Source organism: Dunckerocampus dactyliophorus, chromosome 15 (genome assembly GCF_027744805.1).
Source record: "Dunckerocampus dactyliophorus isolate RoL2022-P2 chromosome 15, RoL_Ddac_1.1, whole genome shotgun sequence".
Taxonomy (NCBI): domain Eukaryota; kingdom Metazoa; phylum Chordata; class Actinopteri; order Syngnathiformes; family Syngnathidae; genus Dunckerocampus; species Dunckerocampus dactyliophorus.
This window is the reverse complement of record NC_072833.1, coordinates 1,666,827-1,684,651: the sequence shown is the minus strand read 5'-3', so window position 1 is coordinate 1,684,651 and position 17,825 is coordinate 1,666,827. Positions and strand designations below refer to the sequence as shown.

At 42.3% G+C, this 17,825-nt stretch overlaps 1 protein-coding gene across 5 annotated transcripts in view; it reads left to right on the top strand.

Moving 5' to 3' along the window:
• Positions 1 to 17,825, top strand: part of col7a1l (collagen type VII alpha 1-like) — a 49,115-nt gene that overhangs the window by 1,648 nt on the left and 29,642 nt on the right. For 4 of the 5 annotated variants that reach the window (XM_054752654.1, XM_054752653.1, XM_054752655.1 and 1 more), the window contains exons 2-27: positions 1,409 to 1,615; positions 4,202 to 4,382; positions 4,449 to 4,608; positions 6,876 to 6,969; positions 7,836 to 8,009; positions 8,149 to 8,312; positions 8,900 to 9,029; positions 9,103 to 9,219; positions 9,304 to 9,459; positions 10,318 to 10,434; positions 10,617 to 10,763; positions 10,835 to 10,954; positions 11,020 to 11,178; positions 11,277 to 11,390; positions 12,307 to 12,456; positions 12,538 to 12,675; positions 12,909 to 13,055; positions 13,153 to 13,272; positions 14,272 to 14,418; positions 14,495 to 14,731; positions 14,797 to 14,936; positions 16,940 to 17,063; positions 17,134 to 17,277; positions 17,363 to 17,556; positions 17,612 to 17,692; positions 17,780 to 17,797. In XM_054752654.1, coding sequence (XP_054608629.1) covers positions 1,540 to 1,615; positions 4,202 to 4,382; positions 4,449 to 4,608; positions 6,876 to 6,969; positions 7,836 to 8,009; positions 8,149 to 8,312; positions 8,900 to 9,029; positions 9,103 to 9,219; positions 9,304 to 9,459; positions 10,318 to 10,434; positions 10,617 to 10,763; positions 10,835 to 10,954; positions 11,020 to 11,178; positions 11,277 to 11,390; positions 12,307 to 12,456; positions 12,538 to 12,675; positions 12,909 to 13,055; positions 13,153 to 13,272; positions 14,272 to 14,418; positions 14,495 to 14,731; positions 14,797 to 14,936; positions 16,940 to 17,063; positions 17,134 to 17,277; positions 17,363 to 17,556; positions 17,612 to 17,692; positions 17,780 to 17,797 — 3,549 coding nt within the window. In that variant the 5' untranslated portion in view covers positions 1,409 to 1,539. Of the gene's footprint in view, positions 1 to 1,408; positions 1,616 to 4,201; positions 4,383 to 4,448; positions 4,609 to 6,875; positions 6,970 to 7,835; positions 8,010 to 8,148; positions 8,313 to 8,899; positions 9,030 to 9,102; positions 9,220 to 9,303; positions 9,460 to 10,317; positions 10,435 to 10,616; positions 10,764 to 10,834; positions 10,955 to 11,019; positions 11,179 to 11,276; positions 11,391 to 12,306; positions 12,457 to 12,537; positions 12,676 to 12,908; positions 13,056 to 13,152; positions 13,273 to 14,271; positions 14,419 to 14,494; positions 14,732 to 14,796; positions 14,937 to 16,939; positions 17,064 to 17,133; positions 17,278 to 17,362; positions 17,557 to 17,611; positions 17,693 to 17,779; positions 17,798 to 17,825 lie in introns of those variants that run through there. The other variant, XM_054752656.1, reaches the window with a different exon arrangement.

The following is a 17,825-nucleotide window of genomic DNA, read 5'->3' as shown; positions in this document are numbered from 1 at the left end:
ATAACTGACCTGTATGTAAACCAAGCTACAGCAGCCATGAAGTCTCAGCAAAGCCAAGAAAAATATATTCACAACAATAACACAATAAAAACGTTCACTGATATTGTGTTGTGATAACTATGATAACACACACTCGTTACTCAAGGATGATTATTAAACCCTTTCAAAGTCCTCCATAGTCTTCCATAGTCTCTCCAGTGACCTCACAGCTTCTCTGGACGAACAGAAGCCCTGGAAATGTCGTAGATTTCCATCTTCCAATCTTTTAATACAGGCAATTTAAACGCATATCTGCAAAAATCATCTCCGCAAGGCAGCTAATGTGCCATCCGTGCCGCTCCCTGATGGAGTTTGCTTCATTTCAAATGAGATAATCTGCTTCCTAATCATGCGCTGATGTGAGTGTTTGAATTTGTACGACTCAGCCGCTGATGAGCTTCACTTGACAGCATGCTGCTTGTAGATCTTCCTATCTACGCCGCTCTCTACTGGCTTAACACGGCCAAAGGCCCTTGAGCTGGAGTGCTGCTCAATACTTCTTTTTCATGTCTGACACCACAACCTTGAGTGTCTTCTTCTTTTGCTTGCGATAAGAAAGACTCTGCTTGGCAAGGGAGACAGCCGAGACAAGAGCTAAAACAACTGTGCCTTTGTCTTTGAGTGAATCTAATAATCGTCAAAAGTTTAACCCGAAAGAGAAAAATACTTTATTATGACTTGTGTCCTGTCAAAACACACACATAAACACAAAGTAAAGCAAGTGTAGGCGCTAACTAGATAACTTGCTGCCTGTTATTTCAGGTTTGTCATGCTTGTGTGCACACCGTCTTTGGCCTCTCTGGAAGTAATGAACCTGTCAGCAGGCTTAGCGGACGCAACCGCACTTCCTAGTACTTTCATTCAGAGAAAAATAAAATATTCTTATCAGTATTCTTGACATCCAGAGGAGGGATTAACATAATCAAACATCCTCATCGGCAATGTCATGCATGAAGATTTTCTTTTATATTCTTGCAGAACTGTGGCGCGTGTCCAGCCCTGCAATGCTCTGTGGATTATTGGGGGTCATAAATTACAGGGGCGTGTTTGTTTAGACGCCCCAGTAATTGCCTCTGATAGCTGGCTTGGTATTAGACCATTTAAAAAGCTGCTGTGTGGGACTTTTATACCTTTGCTCTTGTTGGAATGTGTTGTAAAACTGTCTGCACACTGCCAACTTAGACCCTGCAATGAACTGAGCTTTTATTGTCCTATTCTCGTTTTTATTAGGACAATGGGCAATAAATAGATCATAAACAGGGAGTGATTTATTGCGCTGCATGCGTGCACGTCTCATCAAGGGAAGTTAAACATAACATTAAAAAAAGGCTGCTCACGTTTTTATCTTTCTTTGACTTTCCCTGTCTAGATAAGAGGAGAGAAGCGTGGGAATTGATGATCCCGGAGCGTCGTCCTGGAAGAGGATTTGTGAAGCGAAGCATCAGCGGGAGGAGGAGCAGGTGATCGGAACAGGGCAAGGAGGAGGAGGAGAGGAAGAGTATGGGCCGTTCTTCCATTTGCTTCTTTTTCCTGTTCTTTTGCCTCCGCCAGCGGAGCGTCACGGCGCAAGCTGACGGTATGACGTCACTCTTCCTCCATGAATAAGACTGTAATTCACCCATTCTCCACTAGGTAGAGCCCCTACTCTCCACGTGTGATTTCATCCACTTGTGTATTGGAATGTATGACGGATGCGTTGTTACACATCAAAACGTTTTTTATGATTTGGAGTGCATGAGAAGTGCCCTCCAGATGGAATTGGAACAATCAGGTCAATTCCTTTATTTTTGCTGTAGACTGATAATATTTGGTTTCGACATCAAAAGATGAATTTCAGACCAGAGAGCAACATTTCAGCTTTTATTACTGAGTTTTTACACCCATCCCCTTGTCCTGTGAGCAAAAGTATTGGGACATGTGACTGACAGGTGTGTTTCGTTGCCCAGGTGTGTCCTTTTACATTAGTTATTCAATCAATAAGTAGCACTAAATGTCTGTGCTCCGTTTCGGATTGGGTAGGCTAGGTTGTGCCTGTGTACACTGCATTTAGAGGTGAAGACAGCATGAAAACCACAGAGCTGTCTACGGGTGAAAAACAATATGCTGCAATGAATATGAGAGACGATGGAAAATCAGTCAGAGCCATTGCACAAACATTGCTCATAGCCAGTTCAACCATTTGGAATGTCCTGAAGAAGAAAGAGAAAGAAACAGGTCGACCAAGGAGCACATCAGCAGCTGATAACAGATACAATATTGAGAAATTTAAAGAAAGATCCTAAAACAACAGTTGCCCATTACAGAGGTAGATAAAGCCTATAAAGCCTGTACGGCACACGTGTCAAACTCACGGCCCGCGGGCCAGATGTGGCCCACCACATCATTTTATGTCTCCTGCCTGGGAATAATGTGTGTCAATAATGTACTTCACCTTTTTCCTTCTGAATCTATTTGTTCTGTGTGTTCTCGGGGCATTGAATGGATCGCTACTGGGCTGTTCAGGTTGTCTTAGAAGACGTTTTGCCTCTCATCCGAGCAGTTCATGCTCAAAGACTAGGTGGGACAAACACTAGTCTGACTAGATAGGACAGCTCTCATCTGAGAACTTGGTGTGAGATCCAGTGTATTTATCCTCTAAAGGCGGAGGCATGTCTGGACAGGATTGGTTTGGCTCTTTTGTGGCGTCAAATGATGGTCATTAGGATAAAATGGAGTGGGGCCTCTGCCCGGTAACGATGGATGGTAGCACCTTCTTTAGCATTCCATTCAGATGTAATGGTGGCCATGGACCCACCTGAAACCAAGGCGGCTGTGCCTAGTTCATTTCTAAATGATTGAATCTTTCAGGAAGGGATAAAAGGACAGCATTGTACGAAAGGTGGTGTCGCAGACCTCCCCCTCTGTTCAGAGATGGCTTCTCAACCTTAACGTAGATGGCTTCCCTCATTCCTCTTTCAAACCATCTGTCTTGTCTGTCCAGAATGTGTGCATTAAGAGATTCAATCATTTAGCCACTCCATTGTATCAAAAATAAATACTTCACGTTCTCACTTCACTTCTCATTTCAAAGCAAGTTGTCCATCGATTGGTTAGTAAAAATATAACAATCAAATGCATGGGCCATTGTGTAATAACGTCATGAGGTAATATTGCTACTTATATTGATATACTGTGTATTAGTAACAGAGGGCAGCCATAACTGCAATGTGTCCCTCAATGAAAACGGGTTTGACACCTTTGCTGTACGCTATGTTGTTGTTGTTGTTGTTGTACAGTGATGTCTGTCCTAATTCCTTTACCTTTTTTCCCTGCTGTATCATGTGCAGTAATCCACTGAGCAACTATGATCTAATGTGGAAATCAATGGTGGTCTAACAGATTTGCACGCCAGCTTTGAGATATCACAATTGATAACCTTGAAAAGCAGACCATCCTGCAGCATCCGTTGCTCCTTATCACAGGCTTGCTGGCGCTGGCTAAACTTCTGGATTATTGATCACATCGTCCATCTCAGGCCTCCAGCTGCTCCCTCGCTCAAACTTGCCATCGTGTTTGATGTGTTTTGTGCAGAAATCTGTTTTGTTGACATATGTGAGAGAACATGGAACATAATGTTGGGTCAGTGTGGGGGCGTATGTTACCTGTGGGGAATCCTGGGATTGCAGCCAAAGGAAAGCTGATTGTAGCATGAGTGATCTAGCATTCTCTTATTTACTCTACCAGCGTCCCTTTTATTACATGCCTCGTTCCAGGTAATGGAGTCATATGTGCAGGCCATTAAGAAGCGCCTGTTGGCTCAGCAAGGAAGGGAGGGGGGGGATTGAGCGCGATTTTGGCTGTGTTTACCTTAATATTCTATGCGCTCCTCATTGCTGTGCTAAAGTTTTACTGTGGGAGTGCTTGGAATACTGATGCTCTTTTTGGGGCTGACTTCTGTCTCATTAACAATTCATGGGAATTTGCAGTTGCTGCAGGATGCCAGCAAACCTGATGAGACAAGACTGCCATCTAGTGACAAGTTACAAGTGGAATAGGATATTGCTAAATTGTTGCAGATTTACCCTTTAACCTTAACACAACCTTAGCTTTGAGTAATAATTCTTACATGGACCTTATTTGGAAAGATTGCTCCTTCTAGCACTGATATAGGCACGTCCTGTAGCATGCAGGACAGTGGTGCAGGCAGATGTTGTGTTTCTGGTGGATGAGTCATGGAGTGTGGGCCAGAGCAGCTTCTCCAGGATTAAAGACTTCATCTCAGCGGTGGCCTCCTCCTTCAAGGACAGTGTTATAGGAGCTGAGGGGGTCCGCTTCGGCGTCACCGTCTTTGGGGACGTACCCAGGTAAAAGTCCTCATGCAAACACATAGAGCACTTCCTGTTTTCTCACACACCTTTGTCCCTTTGCAGGATGCGGATCGCGTTGACAGACTACAGCTCCCTGGAGGAGGTGCTCAGGGCTGTCAGAAACCTGCCCTATGAGGGCGGGTCCAGGAAGATGGGTGTCGCCCTCCAGTTTCTTGTAGACCATGCTTTCAGCGCCGCCATCAGTCGAGACCATGCACCCAAGGTACTGGGTCATTTATTCTCGCTCGGAAAAGTATTTAGTACACAGAGATTGTGCTAAAACAGCCGTTGTTATCTTTATTCTTCTTCTGGCTGCCGGGAATCACATGCTTCTACTGCATCAGAGTATCTTCATTCACCAAAAATGCTCCCTTTCTTGCTAAAAGTTGCCTTCTGATTGCCCTGTTTGGGTGGAATAAAAAGAGCACATTAAAGTCAAGAGCGCCAGACAGCAACTAAACTTGTCAAACGATAAAATGTGAAGTATTTTTCTTCTCTATCAGTGGCCCGGTAGACTCGGTGTAACGCTGCCGGTTAGCATTCCCATCATCGTGCTATCTTTTGAGTGAGCTTGTGAATAATTTTGCACCTGACGTGGGAAGGCAGCAGGAAGAGGATTAGACTGATATATTGAATTTGCAGTGGCTGGGGCGCGCAAGCAGCAGCTACAATCTCACATTGATGTCGTCCTCCCTTTTCGTCTTCTTTCTTGAACTTTCAGTCGACTTTGGTTAATTTTTATTAATGAGCAAATTACTAGTCTCAGCGGCATGCTTGTTCCGTTTGCTCAATTTATTTAATCATGTATTCTATCATGAGCTAAACCATGAACAAATCTGTGGGGCTTTAATGAGCATGATGCTGTTTTCAAATGAGGAGCTTTTTACTCAGACGTCGGTGCATTAATTATTTAGCTGCACAACTGTGCAAATGTTTAAACTGTACCATTGATTCCAACAGCAACACCCACACTGTTGATCAAAGGAGCTCAATGTAGATGAGAATTTTATATTTTTGGTGTCTGATTTGGTGCTCCAACTATTGCATTTTTTGAACCAAAGAATATTAAAAAAAAATTAAAAACACCTCCGGCTAGCATATGTTACCAATAGTGGTTTAAAAGAACAGACTGAACAAGTAAATATTTGCAATTTTTTGTAAAACAAAAAAAATATATATTTGGCCTGAATATAATGATTGCTGATTGATGCTTGATTTTTTTTATGTTAATTCAGGTTGCTCATTAAGAGGATAGCAAGAAAAGAAGAAAATTTGTTTCAATTTGTTTACAAATACTTCATAGTCCCATTCATTTATTTTTTATTAACTGGGAAACATTTGTGTTGTGTCTTTTATCTGTATATGATCGTACATGCAGCCTTTCCTTCCCCAGGAAAAGTTGTGATACTTTGTTGCAAAAGTCTGATCACCTCTTGGTGAGCTTAGGTAGATAATCCTCCATTTTGGCAATCAAATTCATTCATTCAGCAGATCATAAATATATTTTGAATGCATTTGACTTTCTGCTAGCTAGCGCTACTGCTGTAAAAAAAAAAATGCTGGATTTTCCTTTATGGAAGGATGGCAGTGACAAGCACTTTCCAGCAAACAATGCTAAAATCATCACACATCAACTTAACACTCAAAAGGTAGCTAAGAAATATACAAGGCAGGTACCAATACAAGTTCAAAATAAAAAACAACAGCTATTTTAACATCATCCCATAATGCATCCCAGCAAAGCATTTCATTGGTTATTGCTGCCGGGGCGTGCAGTGCTGCATCTGTCCACCCGAGGGAGCCAGAGGAGCCCAGAGCCCAGAGGAAGGCTGACATCATTGAGGCGGTTAGATTGAGTAATGACCTCCTGCATTTCCAGTGGGTTGACAAGCTTGTTGTGAGCTTTCTCAGAGCTCATGATTGGCTCCTGACAAATAGTCCGCTGTGGCTTATATATGCACAAAGCTGTAAATTTAGTGGGTGCAGCTTATACACCGGAAATTACAGTACGTTTTTAGCTTGTTATTAGAAAAAATAAGCAATTTTTGGCCAAGAAAATATCTTTATAAGAATTGGCTAGATATACTTCATAAAAGATGAATATAAGATTATTTTTCCCATGTGAAAATTTCTAGACAAGATACTTTTCTTTTCAGAAAAACAATTTAAACTGTTTTTTAAAATGGGACTTCAATTCAACCAACAATTTGGGGTCATTGTGTGGTTATGATAGGCTATATATCCAATGACAGCCAACGTAAATAGCTAAACTTTGCCCAATCCCTATTAATAGCTGATGACAGACATTCCCAATGCGCGTGCATTTGTGTTACGTGGGGTGTGGCTTGCAGTGTATGTATGTTTATTGAATGCACCGCATTCGAAAGTTGGTGCCCCCCCCATACCGTACCTAATCAAGGCTGACTGCACATTTAATACATGAAAAAGCATCACAAGTATAGGCCCTGACAACTTCTTCCCTCTCCTTAGGTGGCTGTTTTGATCACAAACGGACCCTCGGACGACCCTACTGACGCGGCAGCTAGAGACGTGGCCGACCACGGGATTTCACTCTATGCTGTCGGTGAGCTGCCATTGTGAATTCCATCAACATCCCTACTGCAGTGGCCCTTCAGATCTAATCTGGACCCCGCCGTCCTACTTGCTGTTAGAAATTCATGTCCTGTTCAGTGGGAATTCATGGGATTCCTCCCAGAATCTGTGCGATCGTGTGTACAAGATCCTTGTTTCCAAGTGTCACTGAGTGAATACATTTGAAGCGTATACAGCACACTCAGCGGCCACGATACTAGCTATCATCTGCATATTCTAATGCCATTTGTTTAATCATTTCAATTGAGCATATAATACCTTTGTTTACTTTTCTTGAGCAAGTGTATGTGATAAAGTAGTGAATGTGTGCAAACAAAGCATCTACTAAATCTGTATATAAGAATAAGTGAGAAATGAAGTCATACGTACAGGACACCACCTTCCCCCTGGATGTTGGGCTGTTGAACTACTTGCTGTCACACACCATCTTACTCCCCTTGCTGGGAGTGCTGCAATAATTACTGCTCATTAGCCCATCGCGCTGTAATTGGTGCCATTATTCACCGGACGACACCCGGTGCGGCACCACCCTAGAGGAGATACGCGGGCGTCAACAAACGTGAAGACAAGAGAGGGGTTCTCATGCAGCATACGTAACACACATGTGCACACACATGTTCTGTCTGTGTTTGTTTTATGACTTGAACAAGTGCACCATTCATCTCAATGAACTTTATTTCCAAACTAATATATGTGTCAGCCTGTACAAAGTATCATCATTATTTATGTGCTGATTGACGCCCAGTGCACAGCTCGTAAGGGCAAAGCACTGACCCCCTTCTGGATTCGAGCAGCTAGTTAGAAAACGATGAACATCTTCTTTCTCCTTGGGTCCAGGTGTGAGGGGAATCGACGTATCAGAGCTGAGAACTCTGGTGTCTCAGCCCTACGAGGAGCACTTCTTGCACAGTGCTGACTTCTCCCTCTTGGAGTCCATCCTTCCCAAATTGTCCCGCAGGGTGTGTTTTACCGCCTCTGAGCCGCCGCGACCTGTTAAAACACTCCAGCCTGGTGAGGAAGAAGTGGACATTGTCAAAAATACTCAAACTAATTGCACAGTGACATCCACTGCAAGGTCTCATTTAACTGCAGGTATACCTAATGAATTGTCCGGTGTATGTAAATTTCCACGTTTTCATCTTGTTTCTAGTCGAACAGCCCATCATGGGTCCTAAAGATCTACAGGTCAGCGAGCTGGCCCACGGGTCCCTTAGACTGACGTGGACCCCAGCCACAGGGGACGTCACCGGGTATCGACTCCTGGTTGTCCCTCTCAGCTCCAGAGGAGAGCTTGTCCAATCACAGCAGAGACAGGTGAGTAGGGATGGGTACAGTTGACAGTTGAACTAATACGGTACCGGTGCCCGGTACCTGGGAATCGATACCGGTACTCAACGGTATCAGTTTTCTGTACTTCTGTGTGTGTTTATGTGGTAATAAATGCTGATTTACTCATTTTAGTAATCTAAGATATTTACCACTGGATATGTAAACTCTAACAAATATATCAAAACAACTTCCAGCTGGTTTGCATTGTAGTGATGTAGAAATGTCTTCAACATGAAAACCCTTAACTAAACCTAAAGTTTGACATTTATTAAACAGGTAGGTTTTATTGTATCAATGTACTTAAAAATGTGACTTATTTCAGCTTCTGTAGCATTAATTTTAATTTCCCCCTCCCTCTGGCTTCATCTTCTTCTCTTGTGAATTGAATGGTGTTAAGATCTGCGCCATGACGCCGTCTGGCACCAAAACATGGTACCTTTTGATTCGATCGGTGTTAAATCGGTGCTCGGTACTACCGACAAAATTTGTTTTGTGTACCTGTCCGTACGGGGGGGGATGAACACAAGGTCCAAATATAAGAACTAGATACTTATCCTGGTGTCCTTTCTCAGATTGACCTGAAAGCAGATGTGACAACAGTCATGGTGATGGAGCTGGATGCAAAAACGTCTTATTCCCTGACTGTGTATGCCATGTATCCCAGCCTCATCGGAGAGTCTGTGACTGCCACAGTCCTGACAAGTAAGTGCAGTGCAAAAACACCAAAATATAGCTTGACTTTGCTGCCATGAGCAACATGTCTCACTTTTTGTAGTGCCGTTGGCCCAAGTGCTAAACTTCCGCATTATTGAAGAAGGGCTCTTCTCACTCCGTCTGGGCTGGACGCCTCCTCTAGGAAAGCTCAACGGATTCAAGATCTTCATCCCAAGATGTAAACCTCATTTTTCAACTCAATTACACACGCTTCAATTTGAATTTTTGGTTGAATAACAGTCTGTCATGTTCTGGAATGCAGCCAACAGACCAGGATTTGCGTACGAGCAGCTGCTTCCGGGAGATACCTCCTCTCACGTGATTGACAGCCTGGAGGAGGACAGGAAGTACACCATCAGTATTTGTGCAGTTTACCCACAGGGACCAAGTGAACCTGTTTCCATAGCAGGAAGGACATGTAAGTTGTATTGACTTGTAGTAGCAGCCCATATCCACAGGATGGTAATGTTGGTCTGCAGAGCAGTGGTCCCCAACCTTTTTTGGACCCACGGACTGGCTCTAGGGGGGGTCGTACATTATGGTGCTCAAATGCTATTTATTTGCTATGTGGTGTGTAAAACTAAGACAGGAACACCGTCAAATTAAAAGCACAAAATGAATACAGACCCAACACCCACCCATCAGTAGCAACCTGGAGTTTTTCAAAGAGAAGATTTAACGTCGTGTCATAACAGGCTAGCATGTGCTAGCATGCATTAACTTGAGGTTGTGGACTGGACAAAAATTTACATTAGCACTCATTAACGTCATCATATTTGAACTTTATGCATTCCCACATAGCATCAGCATTTGGGACCAAATATGAGATGAAAGGAACAACTGGAAAAATCCAGTATACTGTAGCAGTCTATCTGTGCAGCGTGGGAGAAAGTTAGATGATGTGTTCAAGGACCGCCGAACAAGGTGCTCACTGGTCGCAACAAATGACATAAGCATGCAAAAACTGGGATGTCTAACTGTATTTTTTAAAAATAAATTAATGGCCCATATTTCCAAAACTGATATCCATTTACATGAAATTGTATGAAGTTATTCACAAATGTATTTTTAAGCAAGTTTATTTTTTTAATCATTCTAACTGAAAGTTTCCCACGGCCTGGTTCAGTGGTTGGGAACCCCTGCTATAGAGGGCTGTCATTTGTCCTTAATGATTTATTCCATCATAGTCCTTAATTGTTCCGCTATATTTTTTCCCATTTAAATATTTATTACATGCTTGTGAATGTTTTTTTGCGGATGTGTTTGTGTCTCATAGTAAAGCTGATTCCAGTTCAGGAGCTCCTGGTCCAGAACGCCACCACTGACACTGCCCAGGCCAGATGGACAGCAGTCAGAGGCGCTACAGGATACCGTCTCACCTGGGCCTCGCCAGGTAAAGTGGTCCAACAAGGTAGATAGATAGATAGATAGATAGATAGATAGATAGATAGATAGATAGATAGATAGATAGATAGATAGATAGATAGATAGATAGATAGACATGTTATTGATCTCCACTCTCCACACGTACTAGTACTGACGTAGTTGCTCCTTTTGTTCCTCCATGCTTCTCAGATGGCCACATAGAGAACATTAATCTCAGGGACACCTTTAACTTCTACATGATCCAGGGCCTCCATGCGGGCACTGAGTACACCATCACCATGAATCCCATCTTTGGAGACATAGAGGGGCCGGTCACATCCACCAAAGTCAAGACATGTAATAATTGCACTGTACAAGGGAGTATATCTGTCTATATAAATATATATTTGAAATGCATTTTCTTTTAGTGGAAAACCCTGCAGTGCAAACCCTGAAGGTATCGGCTGTGAGCACCAGCACTGCTGTCATTGCGTGGAATGGCGTACCGGGGGCCACAGGATACCGCCTGGCTTGGGGTCCCACCGCAGGTCAGTTGGAAACTTAAATTTTCTTTGTCAAGAGCTTCTTTCACACTTCTGCTGTCTGCTCATAGAGTTTGTTGGTCGGGACCGTCCCAGGCAGTTGGCTCTGAATGGCACCACTGCAGAGTACCAGCTGAAGAATCTCGCCCATGACACCGAGTATGCGCTTACTCTCTATGTGCTCTTCGGGTCTGTGGTCGGGCCTGGGATCACTGCCACCTTCCGAACATGTGCGTACTCACACACAATCTTTGCAAAATAATAAAGTAACCAACATGTTAGTAATACATGACCCCCCCTAATTGTTTCTCCTCTTCTTTCTCCTCAGCTCCTCTAGGTTACGTGTCCAGTTTTGAGGTGACGTCCTACACAAGCACCTCCATCAGTGTGCAGTGGAGTCCAATAGTGGGCGCTACTGAGTACAAACTCTCTTGGAAAACTGGTGATATTTTTTTCTACATCTCCTGCTGCATATACAGTCGTCCCTTGTTGCGGTTAATTGGTTTCATCCTACCGTGATAAGTGAATTGAAAATGTTCCTAGTTATGGCATAGAAAACCTGTTTACGACCTTCTAAGTATGTTTTTTAACATTATTAGAGCCCTCTAGACATTAAATAACACCCCTATTGTCACCTTTACGTTTGTATTAAACAATATAGTAGATATAACTAGAGAAAATAAGACATATTAGACATAAATAAGATAACATAGACTCACACGTTAGCGGTTTCTTGTTTTTTTCTGGACAGGGTACTTCTTGTATTGGCTGTTGTTTCATCAGTGTGTTGTAATGGCGGCTTTAAATGGCTTTACACTCGTATTACCTAATATGGTTGACATAATAACAGTGAATAAGCCATTTAAGATGTAAATAAAACACTCGCTTGTGTGTGTCACAATAAATGTATTCCCTAGGGAACTTTACTGGCGGGCGGAAAGATCTGTTTATTATTATTGTGGCTGAGCTCATTTACATCTGCAATAAATGCCTGTTCTGGCGATCACGTCTGATGCTTGTCACACCGAACAATTACTGACACCTAGTGGCCAATGTAGAATACTACATTCACAATTGGAATGCTTCTTCTGCCTTGTGTTTTATACTTCATTTAGGTAGTTGATTTAGCCATTTTATGCTTGACATTTAATTTAGGGCAAGAATACATACAATTTCCTTAAATATGCACATTTGTTTTACTAATAATAGGCAATTATTTATTAATTAATTCATTCTTGAAAAACCATGATAGAGTGACAGTGTGATGTTCAGACCGCAATGTAGTGAGGGACAACTGTACCTGCATTTTGTCATGAAGCTTCATGCATTTTATGTCATTTTATTTTGTGTTTTTATAGACCATGGTAGCCCCCAGTCACGCTATTTGGACTACGGTGTTCTCGTCTATCACATCCAGGACTTGAACCCACAGTCCACTTACACAATCACAGTCCGTGCATTATACGGCAACACAGAGGGGCCAGAAATCTCCTTAACTCAGCTCACAGGTGGTAATTAGATTAGATTAGGCTTTGATTTTAAAGATCACTTAAAGATCAATATCACATTATTGTATATTTTATCTTCAGCTGCTGACTTGGACTCAGAAGCACTCCAAACAGTGAAGGAGGTCAAGGTTGTGGACACTGGAGCCAACTCTGTCACCCTGTCCTGGAGGACAACACCTGGTGCATCCGGGTATAAAGTCTCCTGGATTCACTTCATGGGTATGCAGCTAAATATTCCCATGACATTACATACTATATGTTCTGTAAAAAATGATCTGATGTCAATTTCAGCCAGTTAATAAGCCCTCCTTCAGATAGTAAGAAAAATTCTTGCAAAGGAAAGCTTTTGTTTTTTTTAAGTCACAATGCTCAAAGTGCACCGAATTGTAGGCCTGACCCATAAAGAGTATCTCTACTTTCATCATGCCTCATCTTGCTTTTCCCTGTTCTAGGGGGGGAAGAAAAGTCCCACATTGTACCTGCTGATGTTACCAGCTTCACGATTAAGAACCTACGCGAGGGCTCGGCTTACAAGATCCAAGTGTCCTCCATAGCGGGCAGCCGGGAGGGAAGTTCTGTCCTGGTCACAGCACGCACTTGTGAGTTTTTTCAGGTTTTGCCTTGTTTTGACCGGAACTCATATACCCTATCTTTGTGTCAAAAGTAAAATTGTACTTCTTTTGTCATCGACTTAAGTGGAGCTTCCAAACGTGAAGGGTTTCACAGCAATGAACACAACAGACAGCAGTACAGTTCTGAGCTGGACCCGTGTGGCAGATGTCTCCGGGTACCTTCTTAGCTGGCGGCACATCTCAGGTCAGTGGCGAAACACTGAAGTAACACCTCCGTTGTTTTGAATTTACGATGTGCTCCTCTTTGCGTTTTGTGCCTTCGTCTTTAGGCTGTTTTTATCGAAATGTTGTCAGTAATCCTTTTCGGTTATGACATTATGAGGAATCATTCATCTCAGGGCTCCTCAGAGATGAAGCAGGATATGACGAGCGTAATGTTATTGCATTGGGTGTGTTGGATATAAGCACTCTTCAGTGGCGAGGGGGATGACATTCGTACCGTAATATTCACATTTCTGGCTCACTGTCAAGTTGTAATATTGCTAAAAACTAAAATATAGTGACGATAAGAGACATCCAGTGGATGTGTGTCATTATACAGTATAGCGCAGGGGTCCGGAACCTTTTTGGCTAAAAGAGCCATGAAAGCCACATATTTTTAAATGTATTTCCGTGAGTGCCGTATCATATTTTTCAACACTGAATACAACAGCAAGGGCAACAATTTTAGAATATAGTAAGTCTCTGAATGTATTCTTTTTGATAACGTTATACTAAAGCGAACCAATAATAAATAGAATACTTCTTACCGTTAATGCGGCCTCTGGTGCTGCATGGTTTTGCGCCGTACTCCTTATCGCTCTTTCTTTTTGCCATCTTGGCTCCACAGAATTAGCTACTTGACCTCTCGATGTCCAGGTAGACTGTCCGGTAATAATCTAGTTTTAGTCTCTGACCTGGAAAATACGGAAAGGACGGCTGGCATTGGCTTTGGCCACCAGCATTGGATGGATGGATTAAAATGCATAAGAAAGTTTTAGATTTTGAACGTTATTTTTAACACTGTGATTTCTGTAATGTTTTATTTTCTAACGTCAACGAAAAAAAAAATTCAATAAATACATTTTATGGTGTTCAGAAATGTCTGAGAGCCCGATGCAGTCATCAAAAGAGCCACACCTGGCTCCCGAGCCTTAGATTCCCTACCCCTGATATAATGTAATCTTTGTGTGTGTCGTTTCAGTGTTTGAGACTAAAAAAGAGATGCTGGGTCCTGGTTTCACCTCCTTTAAAATCAGCAATCTCTTATATGGCAGAACGTATATTTTCTCCATCAGGCCTTTGTATGGGCAAGTGGAGGGGCCAGTTAGCACTGTTTACCAGCGAATTGGTATGTAAGCCTCCCAGAAAACCACCTTGCATCAGAAACATTTCAACTGACGATGATTTACGATGGTTTTGTGCAGTGGGCCTGCATCCTCCAACATCCCAGCCAGCAACAGTTGCTCCTCATGTCACAGCCAACACCACAGTTCCTCAGACGGCCACAAGGGGCACCAAACACCCTGTTTTTATGCCACCAATTACACCCAATACCACTAAGACTCCAAGTCATCACAATGTATTTGAAACTAAAGCAACTGCAGTCGCCTCCCCCCAGATAACCACACCTAGCAGCGAGACCACAGCACAACCAAAAGCAGGTATTCTATATAGTCCGTGTTCCCATTATTATGCCCGTGAATTGCTGACTTTTGTGTTGGGTCAGATTGCAGCAAGAGCAAAGTAGACATGGTGTTCCTGGTGGATGAGTCGTCCAGCATCGGTGCAAACAACTTCAACAACATGAAGGACTTCATATTCCGGATGGCAACCTACTTCCCTGTCGTTGGCCCTCGAGGCATACAAGTTAGTGCCAACACGAGTACAGTCATCCCTCGTTTATCGCGAGTAATGGGTCCGCCGTAAGTGAATTTCCGCAACGAAAATTGAATATTTTCCTAGTTACAGCATAGAAAACATGTTTTATGACTTTCCATATACATTTTTTACCATTATCATAGCCATGAATATAGTCACCTTTACACTCCCATTATTCTTTGTTTACACCACATTGCTAATGCGCATCCTACGGGATCACTGAAGGCACACAAGAGACGGCCACGGCTGCATAGCATGCTAGCAAGCTAGCTAGTTATACTTTGATTTATTTACTCTAAACTTAAGAAAGGGTTTCAAATGGAGTGGGGAACCAAGACAAAATATGAAGCCAAAAACATACCACTTCCACATGGAAAAGGAGGAGAACTTCTTTTCACTCTATCATGTCGGCCATGCCACGGCTGACTACATGCGGTGTAGCGGCAATGTGATGTAATGTACTGATGCCTAGTGGCTAGAATACTACATATACAGTTACTTGTATTTCAATATTTTTTACTAATAATTGGCCGTAGTCAACCACAAAACAGCAATCATTAATTAATTCATTTTGAAAACGCGCGATTAGAGTGAGGGCGCGATATTTGAACCGTGACGTAGCGAAGGACGACTGTACTCCATGCAAAAACGCCGTACAGAACAGTGGATGTTAATTCTTGAGTTGGATTGTTTAGGTCAGGGGTGTCCACATTTTTTCCAGCGAGGGCAGCATCCCAAAAAAATCAAAGTCTGCAGTTGCCACTTAGATATTTTACATTTTGCAAAGCAACCCATGTGGATATGCTAAGAAGTTCTATATATTTAAAGAAAAACCAGCCCGCACCTCAGATTTGTGATATACAGTAGGCGTGTACTTGTATTATTCAACTTTGGTTCCTACTGTGACAATGTTTTGCTCTTTCTTGCTTCATTTTACAAATATTTCAATTTTCTTCTCTGAAATGTTCTTTTTCTTGTAATATTATGACTTTATACCCACAATATTTGGACTAGTAACTATTTTTCAACCTAAAATTTAAAAAATTGCAACTTTTTTTAGTATAATTTAAAAAAATATTGAAATTTTTAAAAATTATTAATTTTAATATTTCAACTTTATGCTTCTAAAATTACTTTTTTTTGTATAATAGTATAACTTTATTCTCATAAAATGACGTTTTTCACTTAATAGTAGAATTTTATTATTGTAAAATTAAGACTTTTTTCCTTGTAAGGTTACAACTTTTTTTGGTTACTATTATGCCTTTAGTGTCCTCATTTTTAAATTTATTTTCATCAACTCACTGCCATTTTTTCCACTGTAGCTGTTTTTTTAAATGAGTTTTCTTGTTAAATTATATTTTTAGAATTCAAGATTCAAGATTCAAGAGAGTTTTATTGTCATGTGCATAGTAAAACAGCAGTTATACTATGCAATGAAAATCTTATCCTGTTCATTCTCCCAAGAAAAGAAAGAAAACACAAGAAAGAATAAGAACATAAGAAACATAAACACATAAACATATATACCAATAAATTAAGCAACAACAACAGAAGAGACATTAATACAAGTAAACAATATAAATAAATAAATAAATAAATAAATAAATAAAGTGCTATGAGTGTGTGCGTGTGTTGCGTGCGGCGTGTGCGAGTGCTTCGTTGAGGAGCCTGATGGCCTGTGGGTAAATAGCATTCTGACGTATGTGTCCTGGCCCTGTAGGTGAGAAAGGGCTGTGTGGATGGCAGTGTTGACTGCATCATCCGTGGACCGGTTCTGGCGATATGCAAACTGTAGAGGGTCCACAGTTGCCGCCGGGATGCTCTTTTTGATGTGGGTCATGACTATTCTTTCAAAGCACTTCATAACAATAGGAGTGAGTGCTATAGGGCGATGTGTTACGTGTTACGGGCCGCAAATGGCCCCTGGGACACACTTTGGACACCCCTGTTTTAGGTGAAGACAAAAAAAACACTCTTTTTCCTCACAGATAGCCGTGGTTCTCTTCAGCGATGAGCCTCGAATAGAATTTCGACTCAACGATCACAAAGACCGAAACTCAGTGCTCAGGGCGCTGAGAGGGCTCCGCTATGGAGGCGGCAACACCAAGACAGGTGAACAAAATACACACATTCATCATCATCACTCATACAAATGTTGTGTAATGTTTGTGTCTCCGCCCAGGAAAAGGCATCAGCTACGTCCTGCAGGAACTGTTTCAAGAGTCTCTGGGCATGAGGCAGGGCGTCGCCCATGTTCTGGTTCTGATTACAGACGGAAAGGCCCAGGACGATGTGGTGCCACCTTCTAGAATTGCGAGAGCTCTGGGTCAGTCAGAACGTAGTTCCTTCCCAATCTCCACGTTCAGTTCTACCGAGACATTTTGGTTTCTTCTCTGGTTGTCCGTGTGTAGGTGTCAGCGTCCTGGCGGTGGGTGTTGCCAATGCCGACCTGCAGGAGTTGAGTAGAATCGCGACCCCCAGCAGCTACAAGAATATCTTCTATGTGCCCACCTTTGATGACTTTCCCTCCGTAGAGAGAGAATTCCTGGGGAGCATCTGTAGCGAGGAACTCCTCTCTGAGTTCAAAGTGCATGATGATGAGAAGGTAAAAACTTTTTTATGAAGGAGCTGTCCACATCTTCATTTTTGTTCATTTTTAGCTGACTCAGCTGGACACGCCCACTGATGACCCAGAGGAGCTGGCCAAACCTCAGCTTCCTTGCCTCTCCCACTGTGTCAAGGTGGGGCCATCAAGTTAATATAGCAAATAGGAAACAATGATACCGATGATACTAACGTCATATGAACTCTCCTCTTGTTTTTGTCAGGGCCAGAAAGGACAAAAGGTGAGTTTGCATCCTACTTAAACGTATT